The sequence below is a fragment of the Myotis myotis genome, unplaced genomic scaffold (assembly GCF_014108235.1).
Source record: "Myotis myotis isolate mMyoMyo1 unplaced genomic scaffold, mMyoMyo1.p scaffold_m19_p_15, whole genome shotgun sequence".
Taxonomy (NCBI): domain Eukaryota; kingdom Metazoa; phylum Chordata; class Mammalia; order Chiroptera; family Vespertilionidae; genus Myotis; species Myotis myotis.
Window position 1 is genome coordinate 13,133,302 of NW_023416319.1, and position 21,490 is coordinate 13,154,791.

At 41.5% G+C, this 21,490-nt stretch overlaps 1 protein-coding gene across 4 annotated transcripts in view; it reads left to right on the forward strand.

The window, feature by feature from the left end:
* Positions 1–21,490, forward strand: part of SORCS1 (sortilin related VPS10 domain containing receptor 1) — a 474,955-nt gene that overhangs the window by 338,304 nt on the left and 115,161 nt on the right. For all 4 annotated transcript variants that reach the window (XM_036336058.1, XM_036336055.1, XM_036336056.1 and 1 more), the window contains exons 6-8: positions 4,254–4,318; positions 16,195–16,313; positions 18,979–19,068. In XM_036336058.1, coding sequence (XP_036191951.1) covers positions 4,254–4,318; positions 16,195–16,313; positions 18,979–19,068 — 274 coding nt within the window. The remainder of the gene's footprint in view (positions 1–4,253; positions 4,319–16,194; positions 16,314–18,978; positions 19,069–21,490) is intronic.

Sequence of the window (21,490 nt, forward strand, 5' to 3'; positions counted from 1 at the left end):
AATATGAAGATATAAAGATACAGCCGCCCTGTTGCCTTTTCATATCATGAAAGGACCACGTTTTTCCTCTCATATTTATGGAGAGATTCTTTCTGACCAAAGGGAAAGAAGAGAAGGACCTTTCCATAAAGGACCAACCAGATGGATCAGATATATAGGAAATATGGACCCGTGTAAAAGTGTTACCTATGTATTTATCGAGGAAACTTTTTTTTTTCTCTATGCTCTGGTAAGCACAGACAGTTTACTGATAAAAAATGAGCAGCTGCCTTTCTGGAGCCCAGAGAAATCAGAGAAGCATTTATGTAAAGAGGTCCAGCCAACCATGATGAAGCATGACTGGGACATGTGCACAGGGCAGGCTAGAAGCATCAAGCAAAGGTGCCCCACACTCTGTACTTATTACTAGTTAGACATACTTTAAGCCATTCTTTTTTTTTTTTTTTTATCCTCACCCAAGGATATTTTTCCATTGATTTTTAGAGAGAGTGGGAAGGATGGGGAGGTGACACAGAGAGAGAAACATCGATGTGAGAGAGAGACACATCGATTGGTTGCCTCCTGCATGCACCTACAACCAAGGCACATGCCCTTGACCAGAATTGAAGCTGGGACCCTTCAGTCCACAGGCTGATGCTCTAGCCCATTAAACTAAACCGGCTAGGGCTTGATGCCATTCTTGACATCTCACTCTGAAAATAAGATGAAGAGAACATTTTGGATTAAATTTTATGTTTATGCTGTTTTTCTTTGGTTTATCATCATTTTTAGCATTATTTGGGTAAAATTGGCAAATAGAATCATTTTTTTAAATTTTTTTAAAATATGTTTTATTGATTTTTTACAGAGAGGAAGGGAGAGAGATAGAGAGTTAGAAACATCGATGAGAGAGAAACATCGATCAGCTGCCTCTTGCACATCTCCTACTGGGGATGTGCCCGCAACCCAGGTACATGCCCTTGACCAGAATCGAACCTGGGACCTTTCAGTCCGCAAGCCGACACTCTATCCACTGAGTCAAACCGGTTTCGGCTAGAATTATATTTAAAGTGTATAATGTGTACACTGTGAAAGGATACTTTGAGTTATTACATCCATCACCTCACATGTTTAACTTTTTTGTGTGTGAGTGTGAATCCATAATTTCTACTCTCTTAGCAAACTACAACTATAAACACAGTATTAGCAACTGTAGTCACCATGTTATTATACATTAGATCCTCAGACCTTATTCATTTCAAAATGGAAAGCTTGTGCCCTTTTACTTACCATTCTCTCCCCATTTCCCCTTTCCCCAGCCCCTAGCAACTATCTATCTATCTATCTATCTATCTATCTATCTATCTATCTATCATCATCATCATCAAGTATAATATGTGGTCTTAAAATGCACAGAAAACCACCAAACTGCAGTTCCAATCAACATTTATAAATGGGCTAGAGAATGATACGTTGTTCAGTGTACCCGTGAGCTTCTGTAAGGTGCCTGGTCAATGCCAGGACCGTTAAAACCAGCACCTCCGCAGACATTTAGCATGGCTTGGTGTCCGCTTTTGAGAATTCACTAGTGCTACACATAAAAGCAGCAATAATTCTTTATAACCTCGAGGTACTCCTAGACTGCAAGAACATGGGTGAGAGCACATTAGCAAATAAAAATAGTTGGAAACTCGGTGGTTTTGGCTTGAAAGTTTTATTTTGTTGTTGCACTTGTTTTATTACGGATGGACAAGTATTCAAGCGGGGTACAGGAGCCGGTTAGGCCCAGCAGACGCTGGGGAAACGAAGGCCTCTGTGCTGTCCCCGCCTCATTTCCTTAATTAAGAGGGACAGCCCCTTGAAACAACAGCTGCTGCCCTTACACACATCAAAAGATCTTCAGAAGCTACTACTTTTATTGATTTGGGGCCATGAGCACGTGAAACGATGCAACTGGGTGCAGAGTCATCATTTTGCCTCCCATGGACACTAAGCATAAGCCAAGCAGATAGGTTCACTTGCTAGTTTCAATATCATGTTTCAGGGATGCCAGTCTTCTAGGAATAACTGGTGCTACTCATTTCAAGGAAGGAACTTTGAGCACGCAACATGGGAGGTGAACAACTACCCAGTTGTAATTTGCAAAACCAGTTAACTATTGGGTTTTCTAGTTTGAGGCCTGTCAGGGAGCTTGTTTGCTTTTTAATGCTGGTGACCATGGCCTTGTCAGAAGAGGTCAGCTCTGGATCCAGTCAATGCTTCAGTATGGAAGTGGAGGGCCACTGTGCCTGGACAAGCAGTTCCAGCAAAACTTAACTGAAATGGGGGTGAAGGTGTCACTGTCTGCCTGTATTCAGATTCCAGTGATGAAATTCACATAAGCATGTGCCCTTATCTCTTTGGGGTAAATGATAAACCCTTATTAGGGCATTTCTGCTTTCTGGAAGAAGAAAGCAGGACTTAATGTTTTGAGCATAGACTAAATTTCAAGTCATCTATCAATCAGAAAACTTACTGACAGTGATAATAGGGCCTTCAGGAGACTTATTTTATTTTAAGATGAAGAGAGACTAAGCCACCTAGGTTTCAGAGTCTTTGAGCTGTGAAAAATGGGTTCAAGTAAGAAGAGTTATGGGAATGCCCTTAGGATAATGATTAATTTACTTATTTTGAAGAGCTCACAAACCATTACACAATCTCCCTCCCTCCCTCTCTTCTCTCCTTCTTCCCTTCCTTTGTCCCTTCATTCATTTATTTCTTCCTTCTTTCCTTCAACATTTAACAAGTATAGCTCAAGCCTACATATAGAAAAAAATCTCCACTAGCTCTCAGTTGGGGCTGGGGGTGGGTTGGGGTATGCAAGTTGGAGAAGGGGCTGTTTTGATCTTGGGGAGGACACAAAAATGATGATAACGAACTCTTACAGGATTTATATCAAAATATTTGTTGGTAGGGGGAGAATGATTTTCCTGGTGTAACTGGGAAATAGTCAATGGAGGAAGTGACTTTCAGTTGTGTCTTCAAATTAGAATCAAAGAAAATTAGGTGAAACTGGAGAAGAGCATTTCAAGTTGAAGACAGAAACTTCCCGGGGCTTACAGAGGGCTGAGAAGCTAGCGGGCACTTTTGGGGGATTGACAATCTTTCAGTGTGCCTGGAGATGGGGCAGTGCCCGGAGATGGGGCAGCAGAAGTGAGATGGGACCCATCAGGTAGGGCCCCACTGCGTCCTGACTCTGAGGAGTATTTTTTAAAATCTTTATTGTTGAAAGTATTATATATATATTCCTTTTTTTCTGCCATCGAATCCTTACATCCTGTCCCCTTTCCCCCCAGGCCTCCACCACCTATTGTCTGTGTCCATGGGTAACATCGGTATGTTCTCGCATGGATGTGATGGCCAGGCTGCACTACCTCAGGGCAGACAGAGGTGCAGTTTTGAGGCATGTGACTATTTCCATGTAGAAATGAAACAAATTAAATGAAAGTTCTGCAGATCCTGATGAGAGCAAATTATAGACGGTCCCACATTTAATTCATCTTCCTGTATAGAAGTCTGAGAGAGAGTATGATCACCCGTATTACTTATGTAACAAAATAATTGTTTTCGATTTAATATGGCTCGCTGCAAGATTACACTACATAATATGCATCTCTGAGGCATTTTAAATAGGCCCTTGTTTTATTTACACATATAGTTTCGGGCACATACCATAGTGATACATCTGTATTTGTCCCTGACATTGGTCCAACAGTAAAGAGAATGGTTATTCTTTTGCTATACTGCATTCACATTGGTTGGGTCATGTGTTTTGTTTTCATAATTCATAGGGTAGCAGTAGGTAGTTCTGCAAATTTCAAATGAGAGAATTAATTAGATTACTTTGCTATGCAATCAGTGTTCAAGTCAGGCAGCTAGAACCACCTGCCTGGCATTGCCTGATAAGTCTTGAAAGTTTAATACACTGTCAGGGAGATGGTTGCTGGAGACCACATGCCATGTGTAGGACTTATTGAAAAGCCTGGGCTAATAACACACAGTATCTCTGCCCGAGTCAAACCTGGACTCCACTGAAGAAAGGTTTCATTATTGTTTTTATGTGAAGTGGAAATTTTGCTGTCAGACTTTACAAGTAAACAGGGTAGATGTGCCCCAAGGATGGTGGTTTTAGAATCCTGTGGACATCAGTAGTCCGCAGGCTCAGCTGAGCTTCTCTAAGGCACGTGTGAAGTTGCTAAGGTTGATGTTCCTTTTCATGTTCCTTCACTTTTTAGGTCTGTGATGGGCTCAAACAAGGAACCAGATCTTGTGCATCTCGAGGCCAGAACTGTGGATGGTCGTAAGTAAATCAAGTTTTCCAAGGTGTTCACAGTGATACTAGTTTGATCAATCCACCACGAACCAAGTCTGTGTTCAGGATAATCGTTGGCAATAATCCAACTCATTTGGACATGAGGACTTTTCCAGCTTTTAGTAATTCAGAATTGTCTTAATCATTTTTGACAACTCTCATTCAATCAGGCTCTTTTGCTTTCCTAGTAATGTGAAAAGTCAAAATTCCTTATTTCTACCATGTTTTATTGTTGTGATTGCTGCTGCGTTGTTTTGATTGGTTTTTCCTGTTTCCTTATTTTATTGGATGTCATTCGAGCAATGCCTCCCTTTCTTGTTCGGAGACACACAAAGCATTTAGAGGGCACAGGGGAGAGAAGAATCATCCTGTGTGTCCTATGATAAGCAGCAGGAGGGCAAAGTCTGCACCTTAGGCGTTCAGAGCAGCCCTAGCTAGGCCATCCACAGTGAAGGACTCCACATGATGTGAAGATCATGGCTTTAGGTACATGACCGAGAGGAAAGTAAGGTGCAAATCTAGAATTTAAACCCTTGTCGAAAAATCAAGTCTGCTCACTAATTGTGTGACCTTGAAAAATCTACTTAGACCCTTTACGCCTCAGCTTCTTCACTATAAATTAAATAAGTTAACAAAAATGTGTCCTATAGTAGCTAACATTTACAGAGCATTTACCCTGGACCAAGAATTATGGTAAACACTTTATCTCCTTTAGCACAAGGAATCCTCACAATTTGTGGGTTGTTGTTCCTGTTTTGCAGATGAGGAAATCAAGTCATAGAAAGTTTAACAAACATATTTAAACAACAGCAATATACCTTTTCTTCTTCTTCTCTGGTCCCGAGGTTCTCCTGAAGGTCTGAGAGTTGACGGGGTACCACTAGGTCTAAGATTGGGCACTAAAGGTGAAAAGGACGAAGGGAAAAGGAACATGCATAGAAGAAAGGGACGAGGAAAGAAAAGACAGGGGGAGAAAGAGGCCCCAAACGTAGAGGAGAGAAAGAGAATGGACTGTCTACAGTTACCACCAAGCAATGAGGCTGTTAGAGGTTGTCCAACACGGAGCAAGAGAATGGTAATTTAGTTATGGAGACATTTCCTATCTCAAAAGTATCCCTCAAAATTCAAAAGCATCACTGTCACTGGCGCCTGCACCTGTCTACTTGTCCTCAGCTCTTTGAACACAAAGACAGCAGCGATGCCTGCATTTTACCAGCTGACAACTCAAAAGTCACCGGTCATCCCTGCAGCCCAGACTCTTCAGAAATCGCATGTGCTCTGCAACTCTGCACACACCATGAGATTCTGCATCTCTAGAGGTTTTGCTTCCCTTTCGGAGAATGAATATATGCTTTGCAGAATCAATGGGAGGATAGGTCAGGGACCAGCACCTTCCTCCTTTTTAAATTTAGGCAGGGTAGTGGTATATTATGGCATCTGCCCCACCCTGTGCCTGGCACAGAATGAGTGGAGACACCTCCATTGCCCTGCAGCTGATTATTTTATCTTGGATCCCAAGGGTCATTTCTTACTACCCAATAGCCTGAGCAGCCTTTTCCTAAGGTAAAAGCAATCCTGTCATCTGTTTCGAGCTTTGATTGACTTCCCACTGCTCTGGCGATAAAGAGCCAAGTTCTCACCTTGACCTTTAGCTGCAGCATAAGCTGGTCCCTGGCCATTTCCTCAGCTGCATCTCACTCTAACCCTGTCCTCACTCCTTGCCTACAAACCCTTGAATTTGCTTTCAAGTCTTGGACCACCGGGTTTCTAGGTCTTAGTTTAAAGCCCAGATGCCGCTGTTTCCTCTGCCTGGAATGCCCTCCCCGCTTCCCTGATGAATTCAGTGTAATTAATCGCTATAAGTGTTTCAGATCTCAAATTAAGCATCCATTTCTATTTTTTTTTAACTTTTCACTTTGAAATAAATTTAGACTCACATAAAAGTTGTAAAGAATAGTCACGTTCCCCTGGACTTTTCAACCAGCTTCCCCTAAAGATAGCATCCAGTAAATCCAGAGAACTATAACAAAATCCTGGAAAGTATCATTTCCCAGGGGAAGTCTTTCTTGAACTCCCAATCCAAACCAGTTTCTCAATTTGTTTGCTTTCATCCAACTCTAATATTTTTCCTTATTGTGCTCATCTCAGTTTTTAAAAAAATATATTTTATTGATATTTTACAGAGAGGAAAGGGAGAGGGATAAAGAGTTAGAAACATTGATGAGAGAGAAACATCGATCAGCTGCCTCCTGCACACTCCCTACTGGTTATGTGCCCGCAACCAAGGTACATGCCCTTGACCGAATCGAACCTGGGACCCTTGAGTCCGCAGGCCGATGCTCTATCCACTGAGCCAAACCGGTTAGGGCTCATCTCAGTTTTTAATTGCACATTCCATTTCCATGATTATTGGAGCTTAATAAATATTTATTCAATGAATGAATGCATAGTTGACCACGTGTCAGGGTAACCAGCTGGCTACCTAACCTCACTTACAGATCCCACCTAAGGACTTTGTTAGAATGTAAATTCTGATGTAGGAGGGGCCCAACAGTCTGCATTCCTAACAAGCTCCCTGGTGAAGCTGATGATGCTGGTAGTGGAACATGCTTAGGGTCAGAAAGTCCCATAATACAAACTAATGAAAGAGCTTCAGGGTCTGTCTCCCATGACTACACCCTTGTTTACAAAGCTCTGGATGGAATCCTAGATTGCTTTCCTTTCTGAACTTTTGGGGACGTGGCTACTTTCTGGCTTGTGGCATTTAATGCCCATAACCCCATATCCTGAAAACGACAAGGCCATCACTTTTCCTGATCTGCGCTTTTTTCCCCACCCATCGTTATTCCTGTGTTCCCTGCAGGCATGGAGGTTGATAATGTCAAACTGTCATCTCAGGCTCAGCTTGCACGAGGCATGAAATATATCAGTTCTAATTTTATTTATTTTATTTTACTTTTTTTGCAAAGGCAGCATCTTCAGAAACTATTCAAGAGTGAAAATTCAATAAAGGGATTTAATTTGAAAAGTTATCCCTGTCAAAACAAAGCAGGAAAAAAAATTACCTACCGATTGAAGAAAAGGATCTAAGCCTGACCTGACCGAATGTAAAAAATGAGATTTTCTCGGTTTCATGTCCTCCCTCCTCCCCCCTCCCCCGTCCCTCCCTTCTCTCTCTTTTTCCTTGGTATCTTTCTCCAACACAGTAACCCTGGCACCAAGTAAAAGAAACAGAGAGGAGGAGGAGGAGGAGGAGGAAGGAAAGAGCTCAGCTCAGCAAGGTGTTAGCAAATGTAGCTGAGAGTCATTTGCTCCAAGAATTCCAATATCTATATGTTTTCTCTTTCCCATTCCCTGACTGAAACCCATCTTGATTCTCTATTTCTTCATTATTATTTAGTATATAATGTAAGTATATGGAACTCATTGTTTATATTCTAGGTTATGGGTCTTGTAGGAATGTGCAAAAATAATATAATACTTTTTAATTTGAATATTGTTGTTGTGTTTGTTTGCTTTCTCTGATTGTAATGGGTTTAGGGATTTTGTAGCCTAGGCACTGAGACATGTGACACAGGAAAAATTTGTTCACTTGCTTATTTGGCTCATCCCCATGGGATGGGTTGCAAATGCTTATCTGGGTTTGTTACTCAAAGGTTCGTGTTAGTCTCATTTCACATCTCCCTAAATGACATTTTAATTACTATCTGTTTCATTGGAAGTCTCTGTATGTGAGGGAGGTGAGCTCTGGGAAGCATTGGCTTACAAGGGTCTATGGCTGACATAGATGTGTCATGCCCATTGTGCTGTGAGACCTGGATGTGTTGTAGTTTACAGTCATGTCAAGGATGTTATTCTTTCTTGTATCACCTCTGTCTTGGGAGACAAGCTGAAGTACAACCTCAATTACAGTCAATCACAGGAGGTATTATTGGAAACTTTTGAACATATTTCTTGAATATGGCATTTGTTATTGGTCCCCACGTTCAACTGAGAACACATTGGCAGGTCCTCATCCAGGAAACAAACATGTTAATGTTTACAAATCACACGTGTGTGTTTGTGTGTATATGTGTGAGTGTGTGAATGTGTATACACCCACCCATGCCTTGTATGCACACCGTACATTAAACCTGCTACCCACACACTATAAGCATAGATTACTTTTATACCAACAAGGGTAGCAAGGACAAAAAAAGGATAAGCAGTACTCAAGTGTATCCAGGGCTGATGTAGATCAATGCATGTGTGCACACACATACATCACACACTCACAGATGATCATGTTGAAAAACTCTTACTCCAGTGCAGTGCTAGTGGATACAATCGCAAGTTAAAACTCTTTTCATATCAGCACATACAAATTTAGCCCCTTCATGAGAAATCACTACATAGATTCCTCCTTATACAGTTTACTATAATTTAGTAAGTCGCTATCCTATTAATAGACACATACATGTTTGGCTATTTCAAACAGTGCCGACACACATACACCCGTGAACATGCAAACTTACATAAGGAGCAAGCACTGCTGAGAGAGAAGTTACCAGCATCCTGGACTTGAGGATATATATATATATATATATATATATATATATATACATATATATATATATATATATATATGCTGTAGATGTTGTCACATCGCCCTCTGAAATAGTTAAATCAATGTACACTCTCTCAAGATGAGAATGTCTGTGTTTGCAAGCCCTCAGTCACCCAGGACACTATGAACAATTTTTTAAACAGAATCTATCTACTGAGTAGAATGCATGGCATTATCTTTATTGTTTTAAATTGCATTCATTGAATTATGAGTGAGGTTAAGAATTTTTATTTTATTTTTTTCTTGGCTATTTATATCTCCTCTCCAGTGAACCTTCAAGAGATATAAACTCTCTTTCATGGTCTAGGTAAGATGGACACTTTGGCATTTATATAAAAATTGAAAAATATCAACATTACCACCCCCCTACTCCTGCCAAAGTCCCATCACTATCTCGCAAAATGACCCTGTTGAACCCCTCATTTCAGAGCCTTCATTTACCTTGTTTTTCAATCAGTTAATTTATTCATAGCTTCAAGGGAAGAGGTTAGAAGTTTGCATTTCTGCTCAGCCTCAGACTGATAGCTCCCCACCACTTGCCCACACCCAAACAGGCGCCTCTGTCCTCCAATCCTCATGTCAAGCATCAGGACTAGCTATTACGGGGGCACCGGGCACTTTGCTTTTCTCTCTAGCAATGTCATTTTGATCCCGTTGTTCATTCTGCAAAAGTCTCTAGGTCTCAGTTACTCCTGATTTCAACTTGGCCTCTCTGATTTAGTAGCTGAGAGACAAACTTGAACACTAACTAGCAAAGTGTGAAATAAGGTAACACGAGCTTCCACACACAGCAATGGAAAACCTGAGTGGGGACGTGCGACCACAGGCTCAGCTGAGCAGCTCTCACATCCGGTTCTTCGTACCCAGTTTGTGCTGTTTCCCCTGCATCCTGCCTGTCCACCCATCTGTGCAGAGACCTGTGCCCTTTCAGTCCATCCTGAGGATGAGAGGATGGACATGCACAAGAGACAGTTGTCATTCCCCCAGCCTCAACTCCAGGACAGAGGTCTGGGTTTCTGTTGGGTTCTCAGGACCCCCAGTGCACAGCAGCACCAGTTCACATAACGTGTGTGTGGCAACGTCCAAGTGTTTGGGAAATTCCTAATGCTTCCAGCTCTTGCTTTAAAGAAAAAAAAAAGGAGCATCATAAAGATTGGGGTACTTTCTTAGACGTCTCCTCCTTTCCTGCATGTTCTCAGGCAACATTGATGCTAGTCCCATGCCTTGTATTCCTATCATTTGCCTGGGATGCTGCAAGAGGTACTTCTCATCTGCACTACTTACACCAACTCTTGGAAGTAGGCCGTGTTGTTATTTTCCTCATTTTAACTCTGAGGAAAACATGGCCTGCAATGATTAAATGGTTTTGCTGTTGCTTCCGGGCTAGAATTTGAAGCCAGGTCTGGCTCACTCCAGACCTATTATTCATTCATTCAATAAATATTGTTGGACATGTATGCTCTGGTAGGAACTCTTCTAGGCATGAATGATGGATAGTAGGGGCCATTGTAAAGGCCCTGCTCTCATTGAGTTTACCCTTTACTTAGGGGGACAGATCATAAACAAATGGATAATGCCGGGTGGTGATAAGTTCTAAAAAGAAAAACAAAACAGAGGAATCTCTGGTAAGGTGACATTTGATCTTTTAGCCAGTTCCTTATGGAAGTAAGGGAGAGGGCTATGTGTCTGCCTGATGGAAGAGACAGATGGAATAGGACATGTGAAGGATATGGAGTATGGGCCTGCTTGGCATGGTGAGGGATAGCAGGCAAGCCAGGTGACTAGAATAGAGAGAGGGCAGCAAAATGTGTCATATGTCTTTGTCTATTTAAGTGACAGTGTTGTGGAAGGCAGAGATTGTACCTTATTGATCTTTGCCAAACTACTACCACAGTCTAAGTATGATATTCAATGTTAAGGGCACCTGCATGGGAATTGGCATGCCCCTGTCTTCCTTCTCATGTCCTCAATTTCTAACCCTGTGCTTCGTGAAATAATATGATCCCAGAAATTTCTCTGTAGTAGTCGTGGCCTCCTGAATGTCCAAAGGCTAACAATCAAAGGTAAGGTTTAGAAAGTCACACTAGACCAAAATCAAGAGCCTTCCTAGAAGAAACCACTGCTATGAGCTCCTCACACCAAAGGAGACCATTTGGTCTAAGTGAGTAATTTTCACAGAAACGTCTTCTCCTCTGCATAGTCTTTCAGGGGCCAAGGCTAGAGCTTCGCTTTTGAAGATCTCAGTTTCTAACAGGCACATGCCAGAGAGGGCTCTAGAGCCTTGACGGGAATGAGCACAAGCATGTCGACACATGTGTGCCCACATGCATGCACACCTGTGTGTGTTGGGTGGGAACATTTTAATAAGAATGTTCTAAAACAAATAATAGAACCATAGAATGAACAAAAAGAAGATTTATCTGCAGAGTTATGTTCTCCTTAAAGTTAAAAATTAATGGGGTTGTGGAGGGAGCTTCACAGTACTCATGCTTGCCTACACAGTTGATGGTTTTGTTTGAAATTAACCTTTTACAGTATTAAAGCATATGGAAAGGCTTGGTGCTAACTAAAGATTTGTTGACTGAGAGAATCAATAGATAGAGTCGTGGAGATCTGTGAGATATAGTTTCTGCTCTGTCATTTACTAGCATATGGGCTTCTACAAATCTCATCCCTATGTCTGGAGTGCAATTTTTGGTGAAGTTACAAAAGAAAAAGCAAGTGCTCTATTTAGAATAGTTCCTGACCCAGAGTAGAGGTCCTTTGGTTAATCCGGAGGTTAACGCTACTGCAGATGCCATCAGTGGAGGCAGGCTGGGAAGGGAGTGGTCTACCTGAGCTTTAAGAGAAGCTCCGCAGACGAAGGCCCAGGAAGGATATGGATAGGGCAACAGGACCAGAAAAGACAGATCAAACTGGGGGAACTCTGTGAATGAGCATAGGGTCTCAGCCTGGAGTGGACACGCTGTTTAGACATAGCAGAAGGCCTGAAGTCACAGACTTGCCAGCATCAGGGAGCTTTTTCTGGGCAGGAATGGAAGGAAACAGGTTTTAAGGGGTAAAGCATAATAAAGACCTGTCAGGGCATAAAGTAATAGTCTGGTTTTGACATCCTTTTTTTAGTTCTAAAACTCTAATAACCTTCATTATATCGCTTAGTCAGTGACCGCAGAGTCACATAGTTTGTTGGAGATAGAGGTGGGATCTAGAACGTCACTGCAGCAGGAGGGAGGGCACGCAGGACAACACGGTGCAGGCAGGCTGGCCCATGCGCTGGACACCAAGGTCACGTCCAGTTCTGCCCTGGCCACCACCTTACACTGCCTGCCCAGCATAGTTGCTACCTATTTATTATTCAAGGAGGATATTTTTCATGGCTTTTTGAAAAGTTACTTAAGAAAACTTTAACCTAAACCAAGCATTGACTCTGGTAGAAATGTCTGTACAATACTTTACAGTTGGTTCCCTTGAGACTCAGTGAGCAGTCCTGGTAATGGAAGAGGGAGGAGTTCCATAACTACAGGCACCTGTTTAAGCACAGTCCAGCCACGCACTGGACCGAACATACTTAGTACAAGTGTCACAGCCCCTGGAATGATGGCTCTTCTTTATCCCCACTTCACAGATCAGAATTTAAAGAGGCCAAGTGTTAGCTTGGATTTGCCAAGCAAGCAGGCTCTGAGGTTGCAGCTAAACCCTTGCTCCTCTGCTCCAAGCCTGGCCTGTCAAAGGCAGCTTCCTTTAGATCCTCACGCATTTGGGAGGATGGGGATTCCATTATTCCAAACAGCAGCTGTTGCAGAGCGAGAATGCTTGAAAAGAGCCACGCTGTGTCCTAATTACCTACGGCAAGGAAAACATCTGTGTGGGGAAAGTAATGAAATTAATTCTAAAGTCGAGCAGTTGCATACATTAATTGACGTTAATTAATGCCAAATTACACGATACTTCCTATGGAATCACATCATGCACTCCCTGGAATTGAATATGAAAAGAGTTCATCATACTTAATGCTATCACTGCCAGTCCGAGGGGAGGGGAGTGAGAGTGATTGGTCCCTGGTTAGGAAGCGCAGCCAGCTTCTTTCTGTTGCCGTTAGGAGGGGAAAGGGAAGAAACCAGAGCACTTGACCAAGGGCAGGCAGTGTGACACTGAGCCTTGCCCTTGGGCTTGAAATTTCACTCTGAGCAAGAAATGCTCTCCAGACCTCTTCCTGGGGCTTTTGTTGCATCACCCAGTTGTACATTTTGTACAGTCAGCCCAAGGATGGGCTCATTGCAGCAAGCCCCCCATGACCTCCTACCCGACCCAGGTGAGGGGTGCTGACCAGAGGCTTGTATGCAGGTTGTCTGCCTCTCTCACGTTGCTGCCTCTATACTATTGTTGACATTTCATATACATCTTTTATTCATTTTTCCTGTGCAAACATACATCTATAGATATCTATATATACACCTGGCACAAAATCGGGTCCATATGCACATATTTTGGTAACCTACTTTTATGAAACTTTTATTTTGGAATAAATTTAAATAAACAGAAAAGTTCCCAAGACAGTACAGCTTTACCCAGCTTCTCCTAATGTTAACAACTTATACACCCATGGTCTATTTTTTAAAACTAAAAAATGAACAGTGATAAAACATTAGTAATTAGTAACCTCTGTTTATAATGTAAACTATATTAAGCATATCTGTAACACCTTATATACTCTTTAGAAGCAAGATTTTAATAGCAGCTCCTTAAAAGAGCTCTCTCACTTTTTGTTTACTAGATCTGGATTTAAATGTCCCTTTCAACCAGTGGTGAGAAAGTAGGTAGACCTTGAATGGGTATAGACCCAAGAGGATTATGGAAACTTCTGAATCACGTGAAGAAAGGATGAGCCAACAAATCCATTTTGGCTTTTCCAGCAAAGAAGCAGGGAGGAATGGGTATTGGACACCAACAGTACCTGATGCAGAGATACAGCTAGAGTACTCAAATCCAGTTCAACCAGTCCTTTAAAGGTCCTACTATGTGCCAAAGACTGATATAATATTTGTGAAAGCAAAAGAGAAAGCAGGGATTTTATCAATATTAATAACAACTGGCCTTTGTAAAAGTTTGAGTTTCAAAACATTTAGCATATGTTTTATTTATTTTAGTTAATTCTTACAGCCACACTACAAGATAGTTGACATTGGCATCTCCATTATGAATGAAGGTGGCAAGATTCAAGAAGACTAAGTGATTTCCTTTGAACTATGCAGCTAATAAGTGGCCACACCAGACAGAACTTAAGCCCAAGTCTCATAGTCACCAATTTCCATTGTTTCAATGACCCCAAGCTACCTTTGAAAAACAGACGTCAACTAAAAATTGTAAAAGGGTCTGGTGAAGTGTGAAATTGTGAGGCAGAGATTTCGTGTGCTGTGGGGAGGATTGTTCTTGGAAGGGTTAAGTCCCAGAAATTGTCTTCAAGGACAAAGACCTTGAGTTATGCCCTAAAATGGAACTATTATAATGTCTGTAAAAGAGGATAGGAAAGGATCAGTAGAAGGCTCTTCTTTAGTTTATCATTGGAAGTGATTTCAGCAGAACTAGATGGATTAAAGGACTTGAGAGCTATCCCCATTTGTCATTTATACATGTGGCAGCCAGATGGAGGAAGGTTGAGGGTAAAGCTTTCCCCCATCAGTCACTGTTCAGATGGAGCACATGTGCTGGCCGCCCCTCGTGACTCTCCTGGCGGAATTCAGGGATACCCAGGTTCCTTCAGTAAACGTCCTGGAACTTTAATTAAAGGAAATTAGTGAACCCTTATATCCAACTGTATATGGTATTGCTACCCCATTTCATGTAAATAAGTATATTTTGATTTATTTGAAAGAAAGGATTTTTGCATATATCACTGATGTGTTAAAATCAAATTCATTAAGCATCAACAAAGTAAAATGACTTTCTTTTTCATTCAAAAAGATACATTCCAATAAAGAGGTATGTTTCAATGAATATTTATTGCCTACTATGTGCCAGTAATGTATTGCAACCCAGGTATGTGCCTTTGACCTGAAATCAAACCCGAGACCTATGGTGCGCAGGCCAACACTCTAACTACTGCAAACACAGGTCAAGGCAGGAGGATCATTTTAAGTAGAGGAAATACAAATGAAAATAAAGTGGTAGGAAGTTTGTCCCACTTTCTGAACATAAAGTAGGACAGATTAGAAGAATCACAGTGGGGAGAAGAAGGGATTAGCATGAGGGGAGGTTGCGTCGGTAGATAGTGGAGGGTTTGAATTTATTCTAAAGTCAAGGAGGCCAAAGGAGTTTGAAATAACCAAGTGACATCTGAATAGTAGAGAGAACAGAATAGTTGTAGTTGAAAGCAAGGATAGCCTCCCTGATACAATATATGTCCAACAAAGGTCACAATTATGAGTTATTATATGTTTTTCATCTGGCTTAGAGACTTAGATGGAAGTTGAGATCTTAATTAATTCATCTACAAGATGAGAACAAAGTTTTTGACTCAGGAATCCCTTCTGTATTCTGTTTCACTTCCAATTAGTAGTAGAAGGAAAACCTTTATCTTGACAGAGAGCCTTCTTATTTATGACAGCAGCACTTCTAGCGTGAGATGATGGATGATTGCATATATAGGTGTGTATTTCCCTGTTTGTTAATCAAAGGTCAAAGTGTAGCAGTGAAGCCTAGTGAGAAAATATACTATGAAAGCACAAGTATTGCTCGGCCAGTGTTGTTCAGCGGTTGAGCATTGACCCTTGAACTGCAAGGTTGCCATTTGATTCTGGTTGAGGCACATGCTGGGTTTGTGGGCTTTGATCCCTTATTGTAGGGGGCTTGTAGGAGGCAACCAATCAATGATTATTTTTCTTTCATTGATGTTTCTATCTCTCTCATCCTCTCCCTTCTTCTCTCTAAAATCAGTAAAATAAAAAGAAAGCTCAAGTATTATTGCCAGTTTTTGAAACTACTTTCATTTGGTTTAAACGGGAAAGAAATGAATTAAGGAGAATTTAGTGTTTAGGATGGCATAGGCACTGGGAGACAACGTAGTGGGTTGATAGCAAGTGAGTAAAATCGTAATGACAGCGATGATAACAATGATTATGACAACAATAATGTGGTTAACAGAGAATGTGAGGTTTATTTAAATACTTGAAGGTAGCAAGGGAAATAGAAAATATACACTCAGACTCTAATTCTCTGTGTGCATATCACCCTCCCCTGTTTTTTTTTTTTTTTTTTCCAGATTCGCAATACCTGACTTGCCGCATGCAGAACTGCACCGAGGCCAACAGAAATAGACCTTTCCCGGGCTACATTGACCCGGACTCCTTGATTGTGCAGGATGATTACGTGTTTGTTCAGGTGGGAAAGATCCACTTCTACTGATTGTCTCAAAGACCTTTTCCTTTTTCTGTCCCTAATGCAGCCCCGCTTGCCTGCTTCCGGAAAAAGAACAAAAAACATTATCTTTTCAACAAAAGGAACATTACCAAGCATCAGATCTCCTCTACTAACAGAATATTAATGAGTTCCTTTGGGCAGTGTGTGGAGGACCTTATCAGCCCAGGTCAGGGGTCAAGGAGGCACAGTGCAGAGTGCTGTTCACCCCTCTCATCTGCATTCTGAGGAGCTCCCAGTAGCCAGCAGCCAGCAGCGGGACTGAGCAGAAATGTCCATCTCTTCCTACCAGGAGAATGGCCAGCCCATCAGCCTCCTCCCCAATATCCAGTTTAAAAATAGGCAGCTAGGAAGAGAAAGCAGTGTGGTGGCTGGAGGTGGTGGGAGCAGAGAAAAGGTGGTAGTAATCAGCCATTATTGTCGTGCCCTGACTGTGATTAGGATGAAGCCAATTTAGATGAGATGTATTCAGACAGGCTTGGCACCTCCTCAGAGAGTGGGAACAGCTTGAGTAGCTGAGGTTTCATGAGTGTTTAGAAGAGACAAGAAGCAAGTATGCTTTACTTCTTATCAGCTTTTAAGGAACATCTTAGGCTTATTTGGACAATGCTGTGAAAAATTCAGTTCTTTCTTTCCATGTTAAAAATGGTAAAGGTATAATTGCTAACTAGTGTGTGTGTGTGTGTGTGTGTGTGTGTGTGTGTGCAGGTATACTCTCTCTATATATACATATATATTTATACCTACACACACAAATACTTATGATTTCACTAAGCTTGATCCACACTATTATATTTTAGAAAGAAACCATAATTTAGAATATTTAAGCCAATGATTTGAGGAAGCAAATAAATGTTCAAAATATCTAACATCAGCCTATGTACTTTAAAAATGTTTCACAAATGATTACACACACACACACACACACACACACACACACACACATTTTCTTTTTCTTCGGGGAAATGAGTAATGAGTACTCTGATAACTTCAGCATCAATTATCAAGTGACATTGAAATGGTTACACACATTGGTTCTCTCTCTAATTTATTTCTCTATCAGGGTTACTTCCTGGGACTTTTTTTTCTGTTTTCTAATAACCATTTATAATATACATACATGAGTTACATATGAGAATCAATTCTGCATTTAGAGTTTTTCTTATTTTTCTACCCATACCACTGTGAACGTGACCCTTCAGCTCATCACTGGGAAGAGTAGGTGATCTGGCAACATATTGATGAATATTTTAGTTATGTTTTTATGTGTCTGGTGAACAGTCACCAAAGCATATGTTGGCATTCTGAGTATGCAAACTCCAGTTGACATTCAAACTCCAGAGGCTTATATGGGTTAAGAGTGGCTATACGAACTCAAAAATAGAGTAGATTAGTGGTTTCCAGGGTCTAGGAAGTAGGGAAACGGGGAGATGTTGGTCAAGGATACAAACTTCCAACTATAAGATGACTAAGTTCTGGGATCTAATATAGAGCGTAGTGACTATACATAATGATACTGTATTAGACACTTGAAAGTTGTTAAGAGCTTAAATGGTATCCATCCATACATACAATAATCTTACTTAAGTGAAGGTGTGGAGGTATTAACTAACCTTATCTGTGGTAATTATTCTGTACAATATATATGTGTCAAATCATCACATTTTACACATTACTTATATATGTCAGTGATTTTCATCCTTTTTAATTCTGCAACACACAAAATATATATTTTTTGTGGACCTAATAAAAATTAGATACAATTATGACTCATTCATAGTGGACAGCTACTGTTGCGTTGGCTGTTGTCATTTTTTAATTTGAAAATCTAAGGGAAAAGAAGTCAGTGCCCCTGACTAAATAGTCAGGTATTGCATATTTTTAAAATGTGGTGGGAATACTGGTTGAAAATTGCTGGTATATGTCAATAATATCTCAATAAAGCTGGGGGGAAAGGAGTGACAACAGTGAGAGAGATTGGCAGTGGCACCCTTAATACTCTGCACTGACTGGTGCTCATGTTGGGGTAGACACCACACCCTACGCGCCCTCCCTCACACTCATGGTGTTCATTGGACTCTGTGTGCTGGACAAACTTGGGGAAGGTTGCTCAGAATCAATTCTCAGAGATAGAGCTCTCTGAACCATCTAACGTGTCAGCCCTGCTGTGTGTTGGACATGCTCACAGCCATCAATGTCACAGCCACACACTGGAATTAGTGCCCAGAGATGTGGGACCTGGACCGCTTCCTTCTGATAGGACTGGGGACCTGTCTGCATGGCCATAGTCTTGGGGCTAGATAGCTGGGCTGCTGATGGACATTGATCCAATATCCCTCGAGGCTTGTATCTTTAAAAGTTCATAATCACTGACAATGTTTCCTGGCTTCTGAGCCACAGTGCAAATTGAAGAATTGTATTTTTGTCCAGTGGGTTCCATCTGGGCCTCTTACCAACTCACAGGCACTGTTTAAGTTGTTTTTGAACTGAAAGCCAATTCCTGACACTTGTCCACGGTAGTCATTCACACTGATGTGTTGGTAGCGACCTCCTTTTGTTTAGTGGCTGTTCTTCCAGGGCCTGTAACTGTTACAGTAGCTCCTCTTACAACTGTGTGTTTCTGGTCCAGTTAACATCTGGAGGACGGCCGCATTACTACGTTTCCTACCGAAGGAATGCGTTTGCCCAGATGAAGCTGCCCAAGTACGCTCTGCCCAAGGTATGACCTGAATTGTTTTTCATTTTAGTGTTTCCTCTGATTCCCATAGTCCTGCCGCCTCCCTCTTTCCCAAGCATCTTTCCATCTCTCATTGTCATGTATTTATTTTCATCTATCATCTCTGTTTCTCAAGTTCATTTGGCGTCACTATTTTTTTTTTTTTTTGGCCAATCTTATCACTCTCCTTTCTCAGCATATTCTCTCTCTCTCTCTCTCTCTCTCTCTCTCTCTCTCTCTCTCTCTCTCTCTCCCTCCCTCCCTCCCTCCTCCCTCCCTCCCTCCCTCCCTCCTCCCTCTCCCTCTCCCTCTCCCTTTCCCTCTCCCTTTCTCTTTCTCCATGTCTCTCTCTCTCATCATATAGGAGCATCTGAATAAATAAATTGATAATTGATTTGCTTTTGCTTTTCAATATTAAATATTTTCAAGCAGTAGGTATTGGTTTTCTAGCAAGACAGAAAATACACTTGGGATACACAGTGTTTCAGTGCAATGGGTATGATATGTTTCCATCTCAATTTTTTTTCTTATTAATTATTGAGAGGCGACACACCTATATGTATCCAACCTTTGCTTTCTCTTTCAATGGGACTTGAGATAGGTTGTCTTTAGAGTTCTGAGTCACAGCTCATTTTTCAGACTGCCCCAAAGACAGATGCCTTTCTAAACAGTGGCTGATAAGAGTTAGAGACCCTCATCTGTGCAAGTCCCTGGCTCTTTCCACACACTCTGAGGCACTGCGTTAATATGGAGCACCACCTAGTGGAGGTCAAGCTGACTTGGGAGCTCAAAGTTTCAGACCTGCGGTCTTGCTGCCATTGTGTGTACTAAAAGTGGCCATAAATTGTTAATGCATTGGACCTTGATTTTAGAGCAACAGAGGTGTGTGGCTATAAGACAGAGACTGTGTAAATATAGTTACAGCTCAACTTTGGAACCTTTGGGTTGAACAAAGTACATAAAGCACTTACTTTTGATGGAGTTTTTATGACTCTAGTATTTTTAATCCATAACTTTGTAGTATGCTTGTCTGACCTAACACCAGTGTGCTGCCCAGGAAATCAGGTGACAGATATAACACAAGGGCATTGCAGAGCTCCTCTTCTAGGAGAGCCAATGGTAGCTAGTTGCTCTGGCTTCTCCAGGAAGAATTCTTCCTTCTGGCCATCACTCTGTCCTTACCCCTAGCACCATGAAAGGTGAGCTGTAAACCTCAGCCCATTAGAGATAATAATACACATTAAATTGCGCTATTAACTGCCAAGAACTATATTCATGTTAGTAGTTATTATGTTCAGCTGCTAAGAGATTCATGACAGTGGTAATTGCCCAGAACCAACTATACGTCTCTACCTGTGTACATTTAAATCCTCCTTGCTCTTGATTTGGCTTAAAATTGTTACCAGAGACAAGAGCTTACAGCTTTGGGGTGTGCCTACATGAGAATTGGGTAAAGTCAGTATGTAAAGGGAAACTGAGTGTACTTTTTAAAAAATATATATATTTTATTGATTTTTCACAGAGAGGAAGGGAGAGGGATAGAGAGTTAGAAACATCGATCAGCTGCCTCCTCCACACACCCAACTGGGGACGTGCCTGCAACTAAGGTACGTGCCCTTGGCCGGAATCGAACCTGGGACCTTTCAGTCCGCAGGCCGACGCTCTATCCACTGAGCCAAACCGGTTAGGGCGGGTGTTCTTAAAATTGCCCTTGCTAATCTCCTAGAAAGGCCCTTGAGGGAGGTGAACATGGTACCTCACTAAGTCCAACAGACCTGATTTTCCTGTCTCTTGAGCATGGAAATCAATTGCTGTTTCTTTGATTGACCAGCAACTAAAGCAGTTGGCTTACAGGATTTAACACCTTTAAAGGGAAGAATTATACTCAATGCAATGAGATACTCTTGTTCAAAATGCATGAGGGAATTGAGATGAAATTAGTAAATAGCAGATTCAAGTCACTCATCTCATGCTCATTGTTAGAAATACATTTTTTGAGTGGAATAAGTCTCAGCCAAACGAAATTCTATTTGAAGCAGCATTGAGGCTAGAGCTTAAGTCTCCAGACTCCCAAACTAGCATACTTTGTATTATGCCTTTCTTTTCTTGGGATAAATGAATGTATTCTATTATTGGAAGATAGTAGTATTCCCCCCCTCCAATTTTGATCAGCTGAGAACATCAAGAAAAATATTCCCATTGACCTGAGGAACCCCAGAAATGGTAGTTTAAAGTCAAAGAAACATCCTTGCACCTACTGGAGAATGTGAGGAAACACACTCCTTGCATTTCTCGTTCAGAGCCGTCACGCAGATCACTGGTGGCAGTTGCCCCCGGTGGCATGGAACCAACCTAGAAGGACAAGTTTGACTTTACACCTGAATCGGCTATCTGTCTCCTCCCCCTGTTCTCCCACATGAGCCTG